This window comes from Xenopus tropicalis, chromosome 3, assembly GCF_000004195.4.
Source record: "Xenopus tropicalis strain Nigerian chromosome 3, UCB_Xtro_10.0, whole genome shotgun sequence".
In the NCBI taxonomy this organism is placed as follows: Eukaryota; Metazoa; Chordata; class Amphibia; order Anura; family Pipidae; genus Xenopus; species Xenopus tropicalis.
The window spans coordinates 101,122,744-101,145,896 of record NC_030679.2 but is presented as its reverse complement, the minus strand read 5'-3'; the positions used below and the strand labels follow the sequence as shown (position 1 = coordinate 101,145,896).

Below are 23,153 nucleotides of genomic sequence, written 5' to 3'. Positions count from 1 at the left end.
ATAATGTATATTAGTTAGAACTGCTATAGGTCAGCTTAACCCCTTGCATAATAGTTAACCTTGAACTGTTAAAATCTATGGCATCTCACAATCGGGTCCTTGACTAATGGCGCCATAGATTTTATGATTTGTGGCAGGCTAGGGATTAAATGGACACAGATTCTTTTTTAAAAATTACAAATTTGTCATTGCCTTTTTTTCTGTTTTCATTGGGACAGCAGCTTGAAATTCCTGGCTGAGCTCACTGTGATATTGCATATATATATATATATATATATATATATATATATATATATATATATATATATATATATATATATATAAATAATACATTTATCCTTTGAGGTGAATGTTGTTACTGAGTAGGATACTCTATAATTTCAACATGGTTACAATTCTCTACCTATATCAGCAATAGCATTGATCGCCATTTAGGCCTTATGAAGGTCTGTATTTTTACCAAAATTCTAAACCATTCTGTCCCATCCAGTTAAATCAAAGCCCCTTGATTTCTGTTGCAGCCTGTCTCATCATCTGTTTTTGAGTATTTAGAGTAAGGGCAAATTTTGACTGATGTATTTCTGCCTATACCCTTCTAACGGGCTATAATCATGGGCAACAGAGCTCTTGTGTAAAGAGTAGTCTATTGCCTTTAAAACTATATCAGATTTTGATCACTGCAGCACACAAAATAAGCCTGTAATGTTCATAGCATAGATTTTTTGGCTACTCAGGTAGGGATGCATAAAATATGAATGTAGACTGAAGAAATGTTACTTTGGCAATGCCTTCAGTATAATGCTGTCAGTCCTACTTAATAGGCAACTTCAGCAGTGAAAGGGTAGAGCTCTTAGATGCATCTCTAGAGCTTCAAAAGCAGCTTTAGGTTAAGCTTACCATCTGCTACACTTCACTTCTGTAGTATTACAACAATAAATATTCTGTTTAAATGTTTTATTTATTATAGCATGCAAATATTCACAAGGCTTATTTTTAGCTGGAAAAGCTATGTTTTTATTTTCTCTAGTTTGTACTTTTTCTGTTGGTATTTGTAATTGTTCATAAATATTCATTGCTATTTAAAAACATAAATCTAAGGTTAAATACCAATGAATCATACAATTTACAAAGCTTTCTCTACTGCACAACTATTTATAATCAATTTTACTGGGCCATGCAATGTGTTCATACACAAATCTACACAGTTGTAAGGAGAAAGCAAGCACTAAGAAACACTAAGGGGCATATTTACTAATGTTCCTATTTTTTCACAATTTGTCTTTGATATTTGTGCTAAAAGTTGTTTTTTTGGGGGGGTAAAAATGCCATTTGTTTGCCATTTACTATGCATCAAAATCCCTAACACTCTAAAAAAAGTACTCTAAAAAAGCGGTAGAAGTCAAAGGGAGCTGTTCTATGGAAATTGTAAAAATCTTTTTTTTAATCCATGGTTTTAGAAACTGTCAGGGTTTTTTCATTTGTAAGTCCAAGAAGATTGAAAATGTAAAAACAACAAAAAAAACATCATTTTCCTGTTCTTTTTGTTTTCATTCTGCATTTTAATTTGTGCTTTATCAATATGGATTTAATTAATGATTAGACATTTATAGTTTTAGTGGAAATCATTTTATTTGTGGTTTCTAAAACCTCTAAAATTACAAAAATCATATTGTTGATAAATGTGCTTCTATGTACGTTTTTCTTGTGTTTGTTGGTTTCCTCTGGGTGTTCTGGTTTCCTTCCACACACCCAAAACATACAGGCAGAATAACTGGCCCCTGGCCATTAGAGATGTAGCGAACTGTTCGCCGGCGAACTAATTCGCGCGAACATCGGGTGTTCGCGTAAATTCGCGGACTTTTGCTGATGTTCGCCACTTTGGGTTCGCCGCGTTTTTTTTTGGCGCCGCGTTTTTTCGCCTTGGTTTTTCCACCACGTTTTTTCGCTTCGTTTTATCGCCTATGCATATACATAGGAATAGCTTGCGGTTTTTTTTTTGGCGTTATTTTTTTGCGGTTTTTTTTGTGTTTTTTTTTGGCGCTTTTTTTGGCGTTTTTTTTACAAGTATTTTTCAGAGAAGTTTTTGCCCTTGATCCCCCTCCTGCATGCCACTGTCCAGGTGGTGGCACCCTGGTTTTCTGGCCAGAAATAGCTTTTCTAGGTTTTAAAGTTCGCCTTCCAATTGAAGTCTATGGGGTTCGCAAAGTTCGCGAATATTCGCGAGTTTTGGCGAAAGTCCGCGAACGGGTTCGCGAACATTTTTGCGCGGGTTCGCTACATCCCTACTGGCCATAGTGTGTGTGAATGTTAATAGGTACATTATATTGTCAACTATTCGCGGGTAGGGACTGATTCAAATCTACAAAGTGCTGCTGAATATGTTGGTGCTGAAAATTGTTTAAGAGGGCAACCGCCAAAGCAAAATGTCTAAATGTGTCAATCATCTATAGTCTGCACATACTGTAAGTAATATGGGTGGTTACTGCTAATTTTGCCAAGCACCACTCTTGATTCAGAATAAGTCAAATCTGGATAGAAGGATGCAAATAGTCAGCCTTTGAAATTGTTTTTGTAAATTCAAATAAACTCATTTCATGAATGCCTGACATTTATTAAAAAGTGTGAACAAAAAAAAATACATGTGGTAAAAAGTTGCAGAAAAGTCAGGAAAACTTGAATTTTTCTGCAGAAAAGTCAGGAAAACTTGAATTTTTCTGCTTAAAACAGTGACTTCTTTTATTGTCGCACAAAACCCAGCATCAAAAATCATAAACCTCTAAAGATTTAAAGCAAAGAAAGATCTAGCGGGGAAAAGACATCTGCCCTTGACTTCTATAGGATCTCTACAGGTTTTAGATGGCGTATTTTTAGATTCAGACTTGTCACACTTTTGTTGCATAGTAAACCTTGAAAAAGTCGAAACGTTTTTTGCGACCTCTAGCTCTGAAAAAATTTGATTCAAGACCCCCTATATATTACAAAGCGGCAGATTTATTAAAACTCAAATTTTTCTCACTTTTTTTTATTTTTTATTGGAATAGCCTTATTTCCACAAATATCTAACATTTAGAAAATAAAAATCTGAACTGAAGAAGCACATGCAGGAAAAAGTGGCAAAAAAATTGCAAAAGCTGCAAGTTACGACGGCACTAGAACTGCAACATTTTCGTATTGTCGCACAAAAGCCAGTGTCAAAAAATCCAAAAACCTCTAAAGATTTGTAGCAAAGAAAAATCTTATTTATTCTAATGCTATTGATTTCTACATGATCTCGTATCAAGTATTTTCGGATTTGGAATTGTCACATTTTTTGCAAAGCAAATCTCTGAAAAGATATGACTTTTTTATCAGTGCTATAAAATACAAATTAAAAAAAACAACTGACCATTAGAAAATGGCCCCCTAAGTATCTGTCTATGAACAAAGCCTTTAAGTAGCAAAATGAATAAGTATTGCCCATTACTGTATTTGTGTTTTGAAAGTGGCTGCTGGGGGATTTATTTAAATATTTCCTAAAGGTTACCTTATGATTTATTGCAGAGAATACCCAGGATATTCTGAAACAATGCACTGATGGTGAGGCCTGGGAATTAGGGTTTAACAAGACAAAGAAGGTTGATCTTTCCTAGAAAAAAAACACCAACCTTTTTTGTTTTTCTAGATATTCTTTATGGCAACTGCATCTCATAATTTGTCATTGTCGTTTTTACTATGGCATTTTAGAAAAGGAGGTGCAAAGTTTGCTACATGCTAATCAGTTATAGCAACCAATCGGTGAGTAGTATTTACCAGGCACCTGTTAAAAAGCAAACATCTTATTGGTTGCTATAGTCTACTGCACCTGGGCAACCTTTGTGCATGTTATTACATATGGGGAATATCTTTTGGGCATGTAAATATAAGTTCACCATGTTACCTGAGGTTAATAACTGTATAGTATAATGCTACACTAATCTCTTCACAGTGAGTGCCACAACTCAACAGACAGAATAAAAGTGCGAGTTTGGGATGAGGATGATGATATTAAATCTAGAGTAAAGCAACACTTCAAGAAGGAGTCTGATGACTTTCTTGGACAAACATTTGTGGATGTGAGGACGCTTAGTGGTGAAATGGATGTATGGTATAATTTAGGTATGTATCTAAGTCCCTTTACTCTTGTTAAGACTATCTGTGTAATGGATCAGTGCATCGCAGGATAGACAGCTGCATTCATTATTTCATTCAGTTATTAGATCACGTGTTTGCAGGACCCTTCTGGTCAACCATACTGCTTTACCTTAAAGTGAATCTAAACCCAAAAGATGAATTGATCTGAACTTACTTTGTGTCTCTTTGAGGAGTTTTGCAATTTACATTTATTTTCTATTTTTAGCTGTTTTTGAAAAATATTTGGCTTAACTGAGAATCAACATCCCAAGGGATAAGGGCATCCAGGAAGATTATAGACAGTAGGGGTCACTGACAATCTTGCCCTTTAAAGGGAGCTGTAGCCTACATAGCAATATAAAACTCGAACTTAAAATAGAAGATGAATGTAAATTGCAGAGGTGTCGCAAGCATCACACTCTTGCAAGGATCACGTTAACTTTACATGAATTTGTTTTTGGTGGGTTTATGTCCCCTTCAAATCATTATGTCCCCTTCAAGCTGAAACCTTGTTTTAAAGAATAAGTAAACCTTTTTTTTCTATCAGTAAATTTACTCTAAACAGCCCCAAAATTGCCTACTTTTGTCCCAGCATTCTCTCTGACCTGGCTCCTCAGTTAGAAGTTGATCGTTTTTCTTTGCTTCCTTGTGCAGAGTGAAGCCCCGCCCCCACTTGCTGTTCAGGTCTCTCATAAAAAAAACCCTGCTAATGCACAGACTGGCTCCTGCTGCCTCTAGGCATGCCCAGAAGGCACTCCAGGTTGACTAGAGTAGTCGAATTGAAGAGAGACCTGAACAGGAAGTGGGGGCGGGGCTTCACTCTGCACAAGGAAGCAAAAAAAAAACTATCAACTTCTAACTGAGGAACCAGGTCAGAGAGAATGCTGGGACAAAGATAGGTAATTCTGGAAGCTGTTTAGAGTAATTTTACTGATAGAAAAAAAGGTTTACTTATTGTTTAAGCTAAGGAGAGCCCAATTACAAAAGTGATGGACTGCATGAAAGAATTTCCACAAGCATTCCACTGATATTAGCAGAATATGAAATAGCTTAGGATATTTTCTGCCAGGCATTTCTTGGCATTCTTGGGTTGAATAGTTAATCATGAGAAAAAAAACACATATTGAATTGCAGTGACAGATTAAAAACATAAGTAGCTGGAAATTACTATTTTTTGGCAGATGGCAACACTTGAGTAATTTTTCTGCCGCTTTTTGTAGATGTTCTATCAAAAGGATTTCAGTCCAAATTTACTGCCTTATTGGTTGTAGTTTTGTTGATGAGATTTTTTGTGACCTTTCTTGAAACAGAACAAAACAACTTGTTTCTAAACAAAGTTTTGGGGTAAATTTACTGGAACAGATTTATGCTTGTGCAGGTAATGATGCAATATGCAAGTGTTGTTGATGAACATAAAGAAAAGGGCAGCACTAAAGATTTGAAGGAAACTATACCCCCAGAATGAATACTTGACCAACAGATAGTTAATATCATATCAAGGAACACATTCATGAAAGTATGACTGGTCTGAATACAAAAATTTTTAATTTTTTTCAAAGGTTACAACTTCTGCAGCTTTTTTGTACATCTGCGCAACTTTTTTTGTACTTTATGACAAAAAAAACACAACAAAAAAGTGTGACAAAATCGTATTGTCACGCCGAGTACGAAAGTTTCAGTTTCATTCAAGCTTCGGTATCGTGACTTTCCTTGGGCCAGGTTGGAGCTGCAGAGTGCCATTGAGCCCTATGGGAGACTTTCCTTGGGCCAGGTTGGAGCTGCAGAGTGCCATTGAGCCCTATGGGAGACTTTCCTTGGGCCAGGTTGGAGCTGCAGAGTGCCATTGAGTCCTATGGGAGACTTTCCTTGAGCCAGGTTGGAGCTGCAGAGTGCCATTGAGCCCTATGGGAGACTTTCCTTGGGCCAGGTTGGAGCTGCAGAGTGCCATTGAGCCCTATGGGAGACTTTCCTTGGGCCGGGTTGGAGCTGCAGAGTGCCATTGAGCCCTATGGGAGACTTTCCTTGGGCCAGGTTGGAGCTGCAGAGTGCCATTGAGCCCTATGGGAGACTTTCCTTGGGCCAGGTTGGAGCTGCAGAGTGCCATTGAGTCCTATGGGAGGCTAGCAAAAACATGCACAGAAGGTTCAAAGCCAGAAAGGTTTTCCTGCATTTTATGATCATTCATATACGAAAAAATCATACTTTGTGGCCATTATACAATAAGATACAATTTTTTCGTATTTTCATATACAATTTTTTCATATTGATTTGATTGATTTTTTTGTATCGTGCTTTTTATACGAAAATCGTACTTTGATAAATCTGCCCCTAAGTGTCCTATAAAAGAATCTTACCAAACTAGAATATATATATATATATATATATATATATATATATACTTGCAAAAAAAGATACGCACTCACAGGACTTATAAAAATAAAGAAATTATTTATTGGTCAAACAACTAACGTTTCGGCTGGCGCAGCAGCCTTTCTCAAATCTTTTTGGACTTTATATATATATATATACTGATATAGTAAGGCTACTACAACATCCCCTTAATCACTTAGATTTCCTTCTCCTCCTCTAACTCACTCAGCCCCCTCCGTCAGGAATTTGCTTTGACTGTTGGCTTGTGGGCATGCTCAGTTGTTCTAAGCTCAGATTACTAAACACGCCCTCCAGTCTAGCAGCCAGTGAAGAGATGGCATTGCTGGTTCCCATAGAAACTCAGCTCTAGCTGTCTGCTTCAATTTTTTTCTCCTGAGCTCAGCTTTACTGTTACAGTGCTCAAACAAAGCAGAACTTTATATCAGAGACAGTTGTGCCTGTGTGAGCCTGTATTTTTGATGAAATGTATGCTGAGTAGAGATGTAGCGAACTGTTCGCCGGCGAACTAATTCGCGTGAACATCGGGTGTTCGTGAACGCGCAAGTTTGCGAACTTTCCGCGTATGTTCACAATTTGGGTTCGCCGCGTTTTTTTTCGCTGCATTTTTTCTCTGCGTTTTTTCTCAGCCTAAAAAAACGCTGCACAACCACACATGGCTTTTTTCAGCCTAGTACTGGTGTAAGCAAATCCCGTTTCCATGGTGCCAATAGCGCGAAATAGCAAAAAACGCCACGTATTTCCGCTAGGTCTGCCCGTTTTTACGCAATGCTTTTTCAACAAAGTATTTTTTAGAGAAATTTTTGCCCTTGATCCCCCTCCTGCATGCCCCTGTCCAGGTCGTGGCACCCTTTGAACAAATTTAAAATCAGTTTTCTGGCCAGAAATGGCTTTTCTAGGTTTTAAAGTTCGCCTTCCCATTGAAGTCTATGGGGTTCGCAAAGTTCGCGAATATTCACGCTTTTTTGCTTTTTTTTTTTAGGTTCGCTACATCCCTAATGCTGAGTAAGGGTCTGTGTTTGTATGCTGTTTGCAGATTTAAATGTATCTGTTTATGTATCAAAGAAAAAATGGCCACCTGGTGAAAGCTTCTATTTGCTTTAGGAAAATGTAATGGTGCTGTCAAACAGAGGGGATATATGCAGTACAAATTATTCCATTTGGGTGGGGGAGACATGCCCAACTGATATACATTGTAGGCAAATGTAGGCTTTACATGTCCTTTAAGTCTGTTTTTTGCCTTGGCCTGTTTATGTGCACTGTGAATTGAATGATTCCAGGGGGCCCTTAGTACTTAAAATCACAATTTTCTATTTAGGATTACCCAATGGCACATACTACTACAAAGTGCATTTTATTTATATGAAGCAGGCTTTCCCATAAACTGTTTTATGCAATATGTTTTGACAGAGACCTATATTGTTTTTAAGATAGGAGCCAACACCGTTGTGGACCCCGGAAGCTATGTGAGAAACAGAGTAGACATCCAACAGTGTATTGCAACATAAATGATGTTAAGTAATGTACTGTTTATATTGCTGAGTGATGGACTTGGCAAAATATGTATATAAAAATAATTAATAATTTATTGCTTTACTTTATTATTTGTGAAAAAGTGAAAAGAGCCATATTATACAGTGTCAACGCCTTAACATTTTGTTTTATGACTTTGCTTTTACCAGCATATTAAAATGCCAGTTATGGATGAGTTTTAATTATATGCCTAAATAACACTGAATACAGCTTTAGAATGTGTTGCTGCTTTTAATTTTGCTCTTGCTTCTCTGTGATGCTCATGTGCTTTGGATTAGCTGACTCCGAACTTGAACTGTGAGTCTTTTAGAAATAGTGCAGCTACAAACCCAGGTAATAGCATGAAATATTCATCTGATGGCAATAAGGCTGAAAAAGATATCTAGGTCATAACTGCAGCACAAGATTTATAGATAAAATATGCAATAGGGAGTCTTGTAAGAATGTGTTTTACTGTGCCATTTATCAAAGCATCAGAACAGCCACGTTGTTTGGATATATAACATCATGTCAGTTATCTGATAACAACACTTAACAGTTTATTACCTCGTAAGAAAAAAAACAACAGGGTGCATTTGTTGTAAAATAAAGAAAAGCAATCTGGCATAGTAACATTCATCATTTCTGGCTCTTGAAATCCTCTTTGATGGGATATTATGGAATTCTGGAGCTTATTGTGATCATGAATTCCAGGAGCTTCTTTATCATGCAAGGGATGCAATTCTGGGTCAGTTCTTCTACTCAAATTTGTCTCCATGGTAATCAACCACAATAATTATTGCCATATATTGCAAAAGTATACAATGTATGGTAAAATGAATAATAAAAGGTTAGGCTATATTATATTTGTATAAATAAATATATATATATATCTATATGAATAATGTGTTTTGTTTGCAACTGGGGAGAATAAAAAATAATTGTATCTCGACAATTCCCAAAGGAAGTTATTCTGTACTGAAATATTTCTGTTACCAATTTTGTAGGCTTGTTTTAAGCCTGTCAGCCAAATAAGATATATATATATATATATATATATGTAATTTTATTTATTTTTTTAATTTTTATACAACTTTTGAATCGTTGACCCTGTATCATTGATACCTACACCCTTACTTTGTGTTAAATTATTTGTATAAAATGTTTTAGAAGGGAATGGCTCTCGTTTATTGACTCTGCTGTAAGCTATAGCAGTAGATGTCTGGCTTGCCAGAATGTTTCACATGCACTTAGACTTTTAGACTTATTTCACATTGTTCTGAGCCAGATTAATAATCAGTGGCTGTGTCATAGCCAGATAGCTTTTTCACTTGCTACATGTTCATAAACATGTTCATAAACATGTTCATAAACTGGTCCTAGCTTAGTATTATATCCTTCATAAATATAGATTATTTGCCTTGCCTCACACCATACTCAAAAATTTATGAAAGACCTTCAATAAAGAACCTTTGTTCTTCTCTTGTAACATATTTACTAATAAACCTTGCCAATTTTTTATGAAACATTATTTTATAAATATTAAATGGCATATTTATTATAGTGTGTAAAATAACATCCCTGGTGATGTTGCCTATAGCAACCAGATTTGAACTGTCATCTGCAAGATTGGCTAAATCTGTTTGGTTGCTATGGGCAACATCACAAGTGATGTTGGCTTACACACTATAATAAATATGCCCCTAAATGTATAAAGCCATAGGGCCAGATTCACTAAGGTACGAATCCAAATCACGAGATCCAATCATTTCTGATGATCTGCAGCTCCAACCTGGCCCAAGGAAAGTCTCCCATAGGGCTCAATGGCACTCTGCAGCTCCAACCCGGCCCAAGGAAAGTCTCCCATAGGGCTCAATGGCACTCTGCAGCTCCAACCCGGCCCAAGGAAAGTCTCCCATAGGGCTCAATGGCACTCTGCAGCTCCAACCTGGCCCAAGGAAAGTCTCCCATAGGGCTCAATGGCACTCTGCAGCTCCAACCTAGCCCAAGGAAAGTCTCCCATAGGGCTCAATGGCACTCTGCAGCTCCAACCTGGCTCAAGGAAAGTCTCCCATAGGGCTCAATGGCACTCTGCAGCTCCAACCTGGCCCAAGGAAAGTCTCCCATAGGGCTCAATGGCACTCTGCAGCTCCAACCTGGCCCAAGGAAAGCCTCCCAGAGGAATCAATGGCACTCTGCAGCTCCAACCTGGCCCAAGGAAAGTCTCCCATAGGGCTCAATGGCACTCTGCAGCTCCAACCCGGCCCAAGGAAAGTCTCCCATAGGGCTCAATGGCACTCTGCAGCTCCAACCTGGCCCAAGGAAAGTCTCCCATAGGGCTCAATGGCACTCTGCAGCTCCAACCTGGCCCAAGGAAAGTCTCCCATAGGGCTCAATGGCACTCTGCAGCTTCAACCTGGCCCAAGGAAAGTCTCCCATAGGGCTCAATGGCACTCTGCAGCTCCAACCTGGCCCAAGGAAAGTCTCCCATAGGGCTCAATGGCACTCTGCAGCTTCAACCCGGCCCAAGGAAAGTCTCCCATAGGGCTCAATGGCACTCTGCAGCTTCAACCCGGCCCAAGGAAAGTCTCCCATAGGGCTCAATGGCACTCTGCAGCTCCAACCTGGCCCAAGGAAAGTCTCCCATAGGGCTCAATGGCACTCTGCAGCTTCAACCTGGCCCAAGGAAAGTCTCCCATAGGGCTCAATGGCACTCTGCAGCTTCAACCTGGCCCAAGGAAAGTCTCCCATAGGGCTCAATGGCACTCTGCAGCTTCAACCTGGCCCAAGGAAAGTCTCCCATAGGGCTCAATGGCACTCTGCAGCTTCAACCCGGCCCAAGGAAAGTCTCCCATAGGGCTCAATGGCACTCTGCAGCTCCAACCTGGCCCAAGGAAAGTCACGATACCGAAGCTTGAATGAATCCGAAACTTTCATACTCATTGCGACAAATACGATTTTGTTGCGCAAATTGTCGAGTACGGAAAAGTCACACAAATTAACGAAAAAAAATACACAGTTCTAAAACTTAGAAAAAATACGAATTTTTTTGTGTATTCGGACTCAATCGTACTTTGATGAATGTGCCCGTTAATGTGATATTGTGATATGTGATATAGTACAGGTATGGGACCTGTTATCCAGAAGGATTGGAACCTGGGGTTTTCCAGGTAAGGGATTTTCTGCAATTTGGATCATCATACTTTATCATTTAAACATTCAATAAACCCAATAGGATTGTTTTAACATCCATATGGATTCATTCATCTTAGTTAAAATTAAATGAAATTAGGACTATTTATGTATAAAGAAGTCAATAAGAGATAGTCTCCCCGTAACAGATCCCATTCCTGTGTAAATTAGAATAAAAATTCCCATTTCACAGTGTAATATTTTTAATTAGACAGAACATTGCAACTTGCACTTGTGTATAACACATTTTTAAAGCTTTGAGGTGATGTATTTGTTTGTTAAAAAAAAATGATGAATTTCACAGTGAGGTTTTATTACTTACACTGCTCACAGGTGCAAACAATACAATTCACAATTTTCCACTGCTAGATGGATTGCCAAATATTCTTGAGCATTAAGGAATAAATGTATTAAAAGGGAAAATTGCACATTTGCACATTTTCTTTTGCACATTTTTGTTTAAAGCATTTTCTAAAAACAGACTTAATTTTAGATTTTATTCATTTGTAGGAGGAAGCTTTCTCAATGTATAACTTTCTTCAAAGTTTCAATGTGCATCTGTTTCCTTCTGTGCTTTATGAAATAATGCCATAAAGTTAAGGATACATTTTTATCAGCTGTAATAGTCCGACCAAGGCTGAATCAGCACATGCTGGAAATATAATTGTTTCTAACTGCTAAAAGAAGCCAGGCTGACCAGTTGCTGGAGCTGCATTTCTTTGCTGTCATAACCCACTTTGCCAAATACATATACAGAGCCAATGAGTAACACATTTGGAGAGGAAATAAAAAATATGTATACACTCTCAATTAGAGCTGCTCAGCTACTAGAACAAGCTCTTGCATTCTAATTAGAACAAAGATTTCTGTATCTCTGGTGTAGCAAGCATGATTATATGAGGCTTAGCTAATGTAAAGCACTAGAACAATAGGATCTGACATCTGTTTTCAGCTGTTGGATTTGACTCTATTTGAAACCATGGAAATGTTTGTGGTCTTGAAAGATACATTTATAACATTGCTATGACTGACATTGTTTTTCAGAGAAAAGGACAGATAAATCAGCTGTCTCTGGTGCAATTAGACTGAAAATAAATGTTGAGATCAAGGGAGAAGAGAATGTGCCCCCTTACCATGTGCAGTACACGTGTTTACATGAGGTAAGTTTAATTACATGTAGGTGTTTGGAACATTTCAAAAACAAAGCAAAAGAGCATTTCCATGTAAAAGACTTGTGAATTTCAAGTTGTGAATTTCAAGTTGATATCAAAAATGGGATCAAAATGATTATGATTACTTTCTCATTTAATTTCTGTTCAAGGTTCATTCATATACCATATAGAATTACTTTTTTCCATGTGTGCATTTCACAGTCAAGGACATTTCATTGGCCTTCATTGCAGTCTAGTTCTGCCCTGGAATTTCACATCTGGTGAAGTCAGATTAAGGTCACTTCATATGGGATTTTATTAACTATATATCTTAAATAGGCACTATACGCTTATATACACATTGGTCAACACGAGCACAACAAATAGAACTTTTTGTTGAAATGTATTCTGCTTGTTCCAATAATATATAAAAGCAGCAACATATCATTGTTCTGTTTTTACACTTACTGCACCCCCTCCCTCTCCCACATAAACAGTACAAATATTATAAAAGAAGACAATGGTATAGAATACATTTCATTAAAACAGCATGCAAAAAGTATGATTTGCAAACATCCTAATCGATTTAACACATGGTGTGCAAGTACTGTACACTGTGTATGTGGCTATTTTGTACAGCTTTTAGCTTTGCTACCTATATTTCAATTAAATTATATTTTTAGGCAAAAAAATAAATCTATTAACAACCAACCAATCAGCAGGCTGCATTTACTGGTCACCTGTTTCAAAGCAAGTATGTACCTGTGTGACTTTAATTATATTATCCCATCTCAATGTTACCAGAACTTACAGCACCTTTTATGAGGATATTAGTTAACTTAAATTAATTAGCATCTTAGTTACACAACATATTTGGCTTGCCCATCCCGAACCATTGGACGTACAGCTTTTTTTTTTAACAAAAAAATAAACCTTATTCTTTGACTTCTTTACTCCTGTATGTTCTTTACACCTGTATCTACTTGACTTTTAATTATTCAGGGTCTTGAGTTCAAAATATTATGCTTAGGTTGCACTATCTTTAACTGCCAATCAAATTATGTTTCACAGAATTCTACTCTCATATTAGTAAGGTTAATATATGATTATAGGTAAACCATCTGTTTTTTGTATAATTGTAAGTAAATTGTAAGTAATTGTAAGTAAAGAAGGAGGTAAATGTACACTAACAAAACATTTCACACAGATCAGGCACTATGGTGTGTTTCCTAATGATTGTAAATATAATTTACCCACAGAACTTATTTAACCACCTAACAGAAATTCAGAATAATGGTATTGTTAAGATTCCTGAGGTAAAGGGTGATGAAGCCTGGAAGGTTTACTTTGATGATGCGGCACAGGAAATAGTCGATGAATTTGCCATGCGCTACGGAATCGAGTCAATTTATCAAGCTATGACGTAAGTACACTATGTGACATCAATCAATTACCATTCAAAAAACTGGAAAGCTACATATAAAAAATAAATGAACAGAGTAATATCAAGTATTTTCTATAATTAATTATGTTAACAAATAACAGATTTTATCATATCTATTATTTATGAGTGTATTGATTGTATTAATGCAGTGCTGCTTATAAGCAATTGCAGAGCCATTTTTAGCTTTGTAGGTCAATTCCCACTGAACTTCTTTTACTTGTTAAAAATTAAAGAAGAAAATGGTTAGAGAAAGGCAATATTCCAGTTACTACTACTGCAGGTATGGGACCTATTATCCAAATAACTTGGGACCTGGTGCTTTCCAATTAAGGGGTACTTACTTACTGTAATTTGAATCTCCATACCTTAAGTCTACAAAGAAATTGTTTATACATTAAATAAACTCAATAGGGTTATTTTGCCTTTAATAAGAATTAATTATTTCTTATTAAGGATCAAGTACAAGGTACCATATAATGACTACAGAAAAAAAGGAAAGTTTCTTTTGTGCATTGCTATTTATGACCAACATTGTTCTGCACTTGTGATAGACACACCAGTATTTCTGTTGGAACCTCTAGTGATGTTATAGCCTAGTAAAATAAAGTGTTAGAACTTGAAGGATTATGGACAAATAATCCAAGAATTAAATTGTTAATTGACTTTATTTTCTATATGCGTTTATTAAGTCATTTTTTGTGACAGCCTAACAGTTGTCTCAACAAGTGTCTCAATGGAAAATTGAAAAACAGTGTTTTACACATTTTTAACACCAGAAATTATTTGTTGTCTATATTTTCCATTTGGCTTCAATGCATTATAACAGGTCTGAGCTGGTGTAAACTAATAGTGGAACTGTTGATGTTATTCTGGTGTTAAATGTAAATATTCTGATTAGCACTCTGTAATAGATGATTTTCATGATCACTATATGTTTTATAGTTGTACAAATTTTTGCACACTTGTTTAGGCAAAGAATTTTTGAGACAGCTTTATAATTACATTCTATAATGTGCCACAGACTTGCTTGGATCAAAATAAGAAACTTAAAAGTAATTAAATATGGGCACGCACAGGTTTTAAAAATAACCTAAAAAAAGGTTAATTCATTATGATCTGTGGGTGCACTTGACTTAAGTGATATAGGTATAGGAGATCCTTTTTCTCAAAACCTGTTATCCAAAAAGGCCATCTCCTGTTAGAGTACATCATTCATTTTTTTCCTCTATTATAATGAAACTGCACCTTGCACAGTTTCCTACAGTAACTAAGCTGTATTATCTGTATTGGTGACAAAACAATCCTATTTTGTTAGTATGGTATAGAATGGGGATCCAAATTATGGAAAGATCCCTTATTAAAACCAGACCCTATGTCTGTATTATCAATTCTGCATGCTGGGTGGCACCTAGGCAAACAAAACATATGAAATACAAGTATCAAGTCAATGGACAAGCCTTTGTAGTGAAGTGAGAGCTAGAGCATAATTGTTGTCCCTTTTTGTTTTTGTGAAGCATAACAGGCTGTAGCATTTACATTAAATCTTATAACATAAAAATGTGTTTAAGAGAAAGCATAGAGACTGCCTAAAGCAATCACGCTATAATTACAACGATTAAAAGCATGGAGTGAGGCTGTATGAATAAATGAATAGTACTTCAATATAACCAAGCACACTTGACATAACACATCTTTATAAATCTGCATTTATAAAACCTGGATGAGCGGTGCTGACAATACTGACTAATAATAACATTGCACATTGAAAAAAACAGCAATAATGTTTTCTTTTTCTGCTTCCCTGAATGGCATTTTAATGATTAATGAAGAATTGCCTTGTTTCTGACTATACCTCACTATATTCTAGCCCATGGCCTATTGGGAACTGTCTACACGTTAAGCACAAGAGATTCTAATTGTAGCAGTCTGCCTTGGTGTAATCTGCTCTCCAAGAAGTTCAATAGTCTGATGCTGTTGCAAGTGAAGTTTATGTGATTTGATAGATTCTTTTTTTCTTTATTGCTTTTAAAGGTTAATGGTAGAATTTAATAGAAGGAGCAATGTCTGCCCATGTCTAATAACCCATTATAGCCAAGCAGGTGACAAGCAAATGCTACCTGTTGATTGGTTTGGATATGTTACTAGACCAGTAGCAAAGTTTGTAGCCTTTATTACATTACCCCTAAAAAAGATACAGATTTCAGCATTTCACAAATGTTTTTGTTGGATGTTTCACACTATCTGGCTAACTTTTGTTCTGAAATAGGCTTTTTTGCATAATATAACAAATCAGCAAAGTTACATTTGTCATTTTTTTTCAATAGTCATCATTTATTAAAGGTACTGCAAGCAAAAAGTGCACACAGAACCACTGAAATCCCCTGATTGTGCCCTAAGCCAAATATTGTCTAGGTAAAGCATTAAAGAGCCCCCTTTACTATTGATGAGCATAATATTTAGTAGATATGGATTTGTGTATTTGTGTACAAATACAATAAAAATCAACTTTCAGTTGTCCTTGTTTCAGGCTCAGTAAGATGATTTGATATTTTGTATTTTCACCCATTTGTGTATCTTTCAAAAGTGTATTGAACATTGACAAAAGGATCATAAGGTAAAGCATGGTGCCTTGTTAGCAAGACAGCATAATATCAAAATAATAAGGTGTTACATTATATAAAAAGATATATACATTAAATTTAAAACAATCCCTTATTTCTTCTTATCTGTTTATTTGCATACATTCCCCAGTGGTACAGCTCGTGTCTAGAGTTTTGTATAATTAATACATTCACCCTAGCTTTAATGTGCCCGGATTGGGGACTGTATTGTTGCGAATGCTCGCAATCAGTAGCTACTTAGCTAATTAGAGATAGCACAACAATATTTTGCTTATTAGAATATAGCTACTCAAATAATTCATTGTCAACTAGTATAATATTGAATTTATTTGCTCTATTGTTGCATATTGTACAATGTAATGCACAGTACCTCATTGTGTTTTGCCATTCATTATTATTGTGACAAAACCATTCACTTCCATTGGGCTGGCACTAACCAAGCATGCAAGGAGAGCTAGGTACACTAAATAATATCAATATATACATAGCATCACAATGGACAAGTCTTTACTCTTTTTATGTGTGGTTAAAATATACGTTTTTATATGATATGTAGTCATTTATACCTTTTTCTCTGCCTTTCTAAAGGAGTGCTGTATCTCAAGAGTTAAGAGTTTTTTTACCTCTCCTAACTAATATTTTCCCCATCAATCTAACTGGCATATTTATCATTGCTCTTTGGGCTTGACCAATCACAAAGGAAACCCCATGTGAGTTAAGGCGGTCACAATGGGTTTTTGGCAAAAATACCTCATTAGTTGAGATTTTTTTCCCCAATGCCAAACTTTTTATTATTTAAATAAGCCCACTCACTTGAGCAATCATAAATTGTCCCTTAGTCTACAAATCTGAAAATATGGTATTTCAGTCACTTAAGTACAGGTATGTGATCTGTTATCCAGAAACCCATTATCCAGAAAGCTCCAAATTATGAAAAGCCTGCCTCTCATAGACTCTATTTTAATAAAATACTTTAGATTTTTAAAATTGATTTCCTTTTTCTCTGTAATAATAAAACAGTACCTTGTACTTAATCCTAACTAAGATACAATTAATCCTTACTGGAGGCAACACAATACTATGGGGTTTAATGCTTTTATGATTTTTTAGTAGACTTAAGGTATGGAGATCCATATTATGGGAAGACCCCTTATTTGGAATACCCTTGGTCCCTAGCATTCTGGATAAGGGGTCCTGTACCTTTACATGAAATATAGAGTTAATGCTTAAAACCCAAGTGAAAGGGTGATCATTTAGAAATACATTTTGGTCTTTACTAGTCATTGTTGGGTCTATTGAAAAATATCAAATGAGCTGCAGCACATATTAATAATACTTCATCCTTGAGCATCTCCCAATGTACTGTCTGAGCTCTGTAAATGTCTTAATAAATACCTGAAAATGACAAAGCAGCTCCTTCACATTTTCCGTTAAGACGTTATTAAAGGATTCAGTTGCTTGTAGCTTGAGGGGCTAGAAAAACATTCATCATATTTAAATGCAGTGGAAGATACATGATTTTACACAACGGCTAAATAAATAAATAAATAAACGCCAGCCCTGGGAACATTGTTTGTCAACTTTTTGACATTTATCAAGCGATGGCATTTCAATTGGCTGAATCCACGAGGGCAGACTATTTGAAAAGAAATATAACAGTGACAGCCACATTGAGCTTCCCTGGTGCAAATGCAATGTATCACATTCATTAATAGCTTATTTATTTGCTACAAAAACTGCAAATGTGCCTTTTTCGTTCATTTTGTAACACATTTTAAAATATTACATTTATGCAAACCCCTCAATTGTATTGATTAATTGTATGTATTTTGATAAAGGTAAGAAATTATTTTAAAACTATCAGACTAACAAAGTATTTTACTGCAGGTTATACCAACTAATCAGTTTACTATTAAATTTCCATGGCAGTGTTTGGCAAAGGTAGAATATTTATAAGGAATTCTGGGTTAGACATAGACTTATGATATATACATCACACTGGTAGATGTGTATCTGCAGTGTAGCAACTGGGCATATTATGCTGGTAACCTCATTCCAAATGTCCAAGATCAGTATTTTCTCTTAACTGTCATTTGTTTACTTTTGTTTTACATTGGAGCCTATGGTAGGGATTTTTTGCCTAAATGCCTAAAATTCAGAACTTTGTGACGTCAGTTAATAGGGATTTGCTAATCACTAGTTATTGTTGAGATAAAATAAAATAAGTACAAGGCTGAGAACCCCCCATGTGACAGAAGCTTAACATCAATTCCCTAGGCAGGGATTTTGCATTGCATCCTTACCATGATAATAGCAAACTATATTTTGTACATGAAATATACCTGCATACACTGTAATCTGTTCCTTCACAAATTATGAATATACCATTTTTATATACTGAAATCCAGCTGCAAAACCGTCTGCATCATTTGAAATCCTGGTAATGGAGGAGGGTCTAAAACATTGATGTTACAAATTGTAGCAACTTTTCCACAGCTTACAGACAGCATTCAGGAGCTACTTAACCCACATAACCCACAAATTTCACTGTAATGTTTCTTTTGTGACATCACGTATGCAGGAAATTCTGAGGTTTGAATGTTGCAAGTGAAGTTCCCCTTTAATACTTCAGATTGATATGATCTAATTATTACAACTTTATGTGTTTTTACTATAGGCACTTTTCCTGTCTGTCTTCCAAGTACATGTGTCCTGGTGTTCCTGCTGTCATGAGTACCCTACTAGCAAATATCAATGCTTTCTATGCTCACACAACAGCAACAACAAATGTTTCTGCTTCTGATCGTTTTGCTGCAACAAATTTTGGTGTAAGTTGAATCTTATCAGTTGGATTATGCTACATATTTATTTAATACATGAGATGATGGCAATGTATACTTTATTGCATGTTTGGGACTTGTATTTTTATAAAGTAAAATATGCACGGCAAGCGGTTATTATCTCTAATCACCCAGAATATTTAATGCTGAGCTATTTCTATCCATGCTCAGACTGTCATGTTTTCAGAGCCCGAGGCCCTAGGAGATAAAAAGGCCTACCTAATATCAGAAGATGCTGACACAGGATTAAGCCCACACTACTCTGTTCAGCATTCACAGTCCTGGCTCCCTGGGCAACTGCTTAACATTTTAAAAACTGGCATTAATTAATGCACAGATTCCTATGTATAGACTTGAACTTGTAACTTTTGTTGCGATTCTGAAAGCAAAAAATATATAATCTGTCAAAATATGATACCTATGTTATTTATATTTATTATATGCTATTTATTTTTATATTTATACCAAATGTATTTAAAAATAGTTCGCTATATTTAGATACATTTTTAGCCTGAAAGCCCTTCATCCACCAGTGTAAACTTTAATGTATTCTAATACTTCCATTCAGTGGCGTAGCTACTCTGCGCTGGCCCCCCTGCAAAAAAACCCCTTCAAAGGGGCCCAGTGCAGAGTAGCAAATGTACCAGGCCCCCTGCCCTGATGCATCCTCCCTCCGCAATGATACATCCCCTTGCCCCTGCCCACTCACATATAAGTCCCTGCTCCCTGTCCACTCTCCTACCTCGGATTTATATATAAAATGAAGGAAGCAGATGTAGAGGTACGGGCCCCTCTGGGGGGTCTGCTATTGTTACGCCACCGCTTCCATTAAAAATGAATACATGAAATCCAGCTCGCTGAGTTCCTTAAAAAATCAAAGCAAAATAACTGAAATTCTAACTTTTGAAAAGCTCTTAAAAACATACATTTTCTCAGCTATATCACACTGTCAATTGCTAGTTTTAAACATTAGCCTGCACCATCAGTTTTTAGCACAGCTGTACCTGTCAAATTGACCCATCCACTTCCCAAGCCAACTGTGCTTTTTCCGTATACACTGTACCCTGTAACTATGCATGGTTGAAGGTTATAAGAACATTTTTGAAACTAGTTCTGTAATTTACTGCCTCCTCATAGAACTGTATTTCATGTTCTTTTAATATTTAAAACTTCTATGAAATCTTTTATTAAGTACAGTACTTGAATTGGGGTTGGACTGCATCCCGGTACTTTTTGAAAATGACTACTTTCCATAGATGGAACGATTTACAATACCAGAGCTCTTTCTTCCTTTTACTATGCAATAAAACTGCAACAATTCCGATTCTGACAGAACTCCATCTAAAGCTTTTTGAGATTGTGTAGAAGTCAGTGGTAAATGTCCCTTCTCTTCCCTGGAAGATCTTTCTTTGCTTTGAAATGTTTAAAGGTGTTTGGATTTTAATTGCTAAGGGTTCTATTGTCACTAATTTGTTGGGTGTAAAATTTTAGTTCATTTTAATCTAATTAAATCAACAGGGACTTGTTTAAAATATTTTATTATATATATTTATAATGTTTGTCTCCCAGATATTATTATTTATGTGCATCATTATAAGTAATTGTACTTCTATTGATGTTAAGATAAGTATAGTAAAGAATATGTATTTGAAATAGTTCAGATTTTTAAAAATGATTTCCTTTTTGTCTCTAATAATAAAACAGTACAGTGTACTGACCCAAACTAAGATATGAGTAATTCTTATTGAATGCAAAACAATCCTTTTGGATTTAATGTTTTAATGATTTTTTAGTAGACTTAAGGTATGGAGAACCAAATTATGGAATGACCCAGGTCCCAAGAATTCTGGATAACGGGTTCTTTACCTGTATTGTCAAATGTTATGGTATCAAAAGGATTTATAGGGACGGACATTTTGCATTATTAAATGCATTATCAATTGATTCTTATTTGCTTTTGCAGAGAGAACGGTTTATAAAATTGTTGGATCAGCTGCACAACTCTTTAAGAATTGATCTATCAAAATACAGGGTAAGTAAGTCTCATCTTTTCTTTTAAAGACAGATGTAACATATGACATGCAGAATCATCTTCTTGTAAGCATACCACTGTTTATTTGATCAAAATATCTTTATAGAATTAAAGGTATTAGTTATGTTTCAATAGAATATACATTTATAATAAACATAAAGGTCTATGAAAATAGTGCTAAGAGCACTGAGAACACTCTTCTAATGTGTATCAGTCCTGGGGTTAAATAAGTTAAATAAGTTATTATATTTTGGAAAATTCAGTTCTGCATGTGTATAGTAGTTGCAAGAGAATCAACTAAACAAGCCACCCCAGAATCCTGGTTCACAGACAATTTTGGTCTACCTCCGGCCTAACTACTCTCTTTTATCTTCCACATACAGTCACTAAGCAATACGTGGCCATCAGTTCTGTGCACTACACAATTAATAACAAGATTATGAGTAGCTGTGCCTATGTTACAAAGAGATCTGATGGGTTGTCCTGCATGAGGTTACATTGTGGTGTTTCTTGTGCACATACCATAACGGTCATTAACGACAACAAGTGCAGTGTGCTAATCACTATGCTTTGTACCCATAATGCTCATATCATATGCCCATAATTTCTCAAAATTGCAGCAGCATAATTGCACCACAATAGTGCCGGATGCATCAAACTAAATGCAAATGCAATGTGTGGTATCTAGTAAAATTAAGTCTAAAACAACTGGACTTTTCTGAGTTTTTTGGAAAACGTTTCACCACTCATTCAAGTAACTGCATTATATTGCATACTGGCCTATCATTTCTGTCTCAACTGGAAATGTGTACATGTATATATGGATTCGCAAATTTTTCAGCAAAGTGGAACAGGACAGATTCACTTATCACTATCAAATATATTTGATTAGTAAATATGTTGCAATGGGATAGTAGCTTTTACTGAACAAAAATATTTATATTCTTGGTTATCTTGTATGGTTTGATGTCTAAAACTTTAAAAAAAACAAAGAATCAAACAAGCAAACAAATGGTGATAAATATAGGCAAACTGACATTTCCAACCACCATGTATAATATGTTATCCATATCGATTTATTACTGAGATAGATTATAGCATTCTACTGTTCTAGATCTATTTAGATTGTAAGCACTACGGGGCAGGGACCTCTATCCTCTTGTCTCTTTGATTCTTAATTTATTGCAACTGTAACTTGTATTTATTGTTATACTTTGTATTTATCTATTATTTTAATAACCCCCTGTTTGTATTAATGTATTCTACTGTACAACGCTGCATACATAAGTATCGCTTTATAAATAAAGATATACATACATACATACTGTCTTCCTCCTCACAGTATTTCTCACAAAATTAGAAACATTACTAATGTGGGATATGTCAGCACTATATACATTATATTAATATCTTGCGAGATTCTTTTATCCTGAACGGTGCTATTATCCATTATATATGATATAATATGTCAATTTTTTGCTTTTTGCAATAGGACAATTTTCCTGCTACTAATCCAGAAAGGCTTCAAGATTTGAAATCAACAGTGGATCTTCTAACAAGCATCACATTTTTCCGTATGAAGGTATTCTATAGTGTCTCCAAAAACTAGTATTTGATATACTCATGTTGTTTGTAACTCTCTTACTGGGTAATGTTTGAATACTTTAATTGAAAATGGAGAGAAATAACATTCTGTAACATGATCCCCCATCACCACACACAGATATTTGGACGGGGAGGGTTACATTAAAGGGGGTAGCTCACCTTTAAGTTAACTTTTAGTATGTTATAGCATGGCCAATTCTAAGCAACTTTCAGTTGGTC

At 35.8% G+C, this 23,153-nt stretch overlaps 1 protein-coding gene across 3 annotated transcripts in view; it reads left to right on the top strand.

Annotated features, from left to right (window-relative positions):
• The window catches only part of unc13c (unc-13 homolog C), a 232,196-nt gene that overhangs the window by 104,995 nt on the left and 104,048 nt on the right, over positions 1-23,153 (top strand). For all 3 annotated transcript variants that reach the window (XM_031899178.1, XM_031899177.1, XM_018092423.2), the window contains 6 exons: positions 3,965-4,134; positions 12,286-12,401; positions 13,652-13,815; positions 19,135-19,285; positions 21,261-21,329; positions 22,822-22,911. In XM_031899178.1, the coding sequence (XP_031755038.1) occupies positions 3,965-4,134; positions 12,286-12,401; positions 13,652-13,815; positions 19,135-19,285; positions 21,261-21,329; positions 22,822-22,911 (760 nt within the window). The remainder of the gene's footprint in view (positions 1-3,964; positions 4,135-12,285; positions 12,402-13,651; positions 13,816-19,134; positions 19,286-21,260; positions 21,330-22,821; positions 22,912-23,153) is intronic.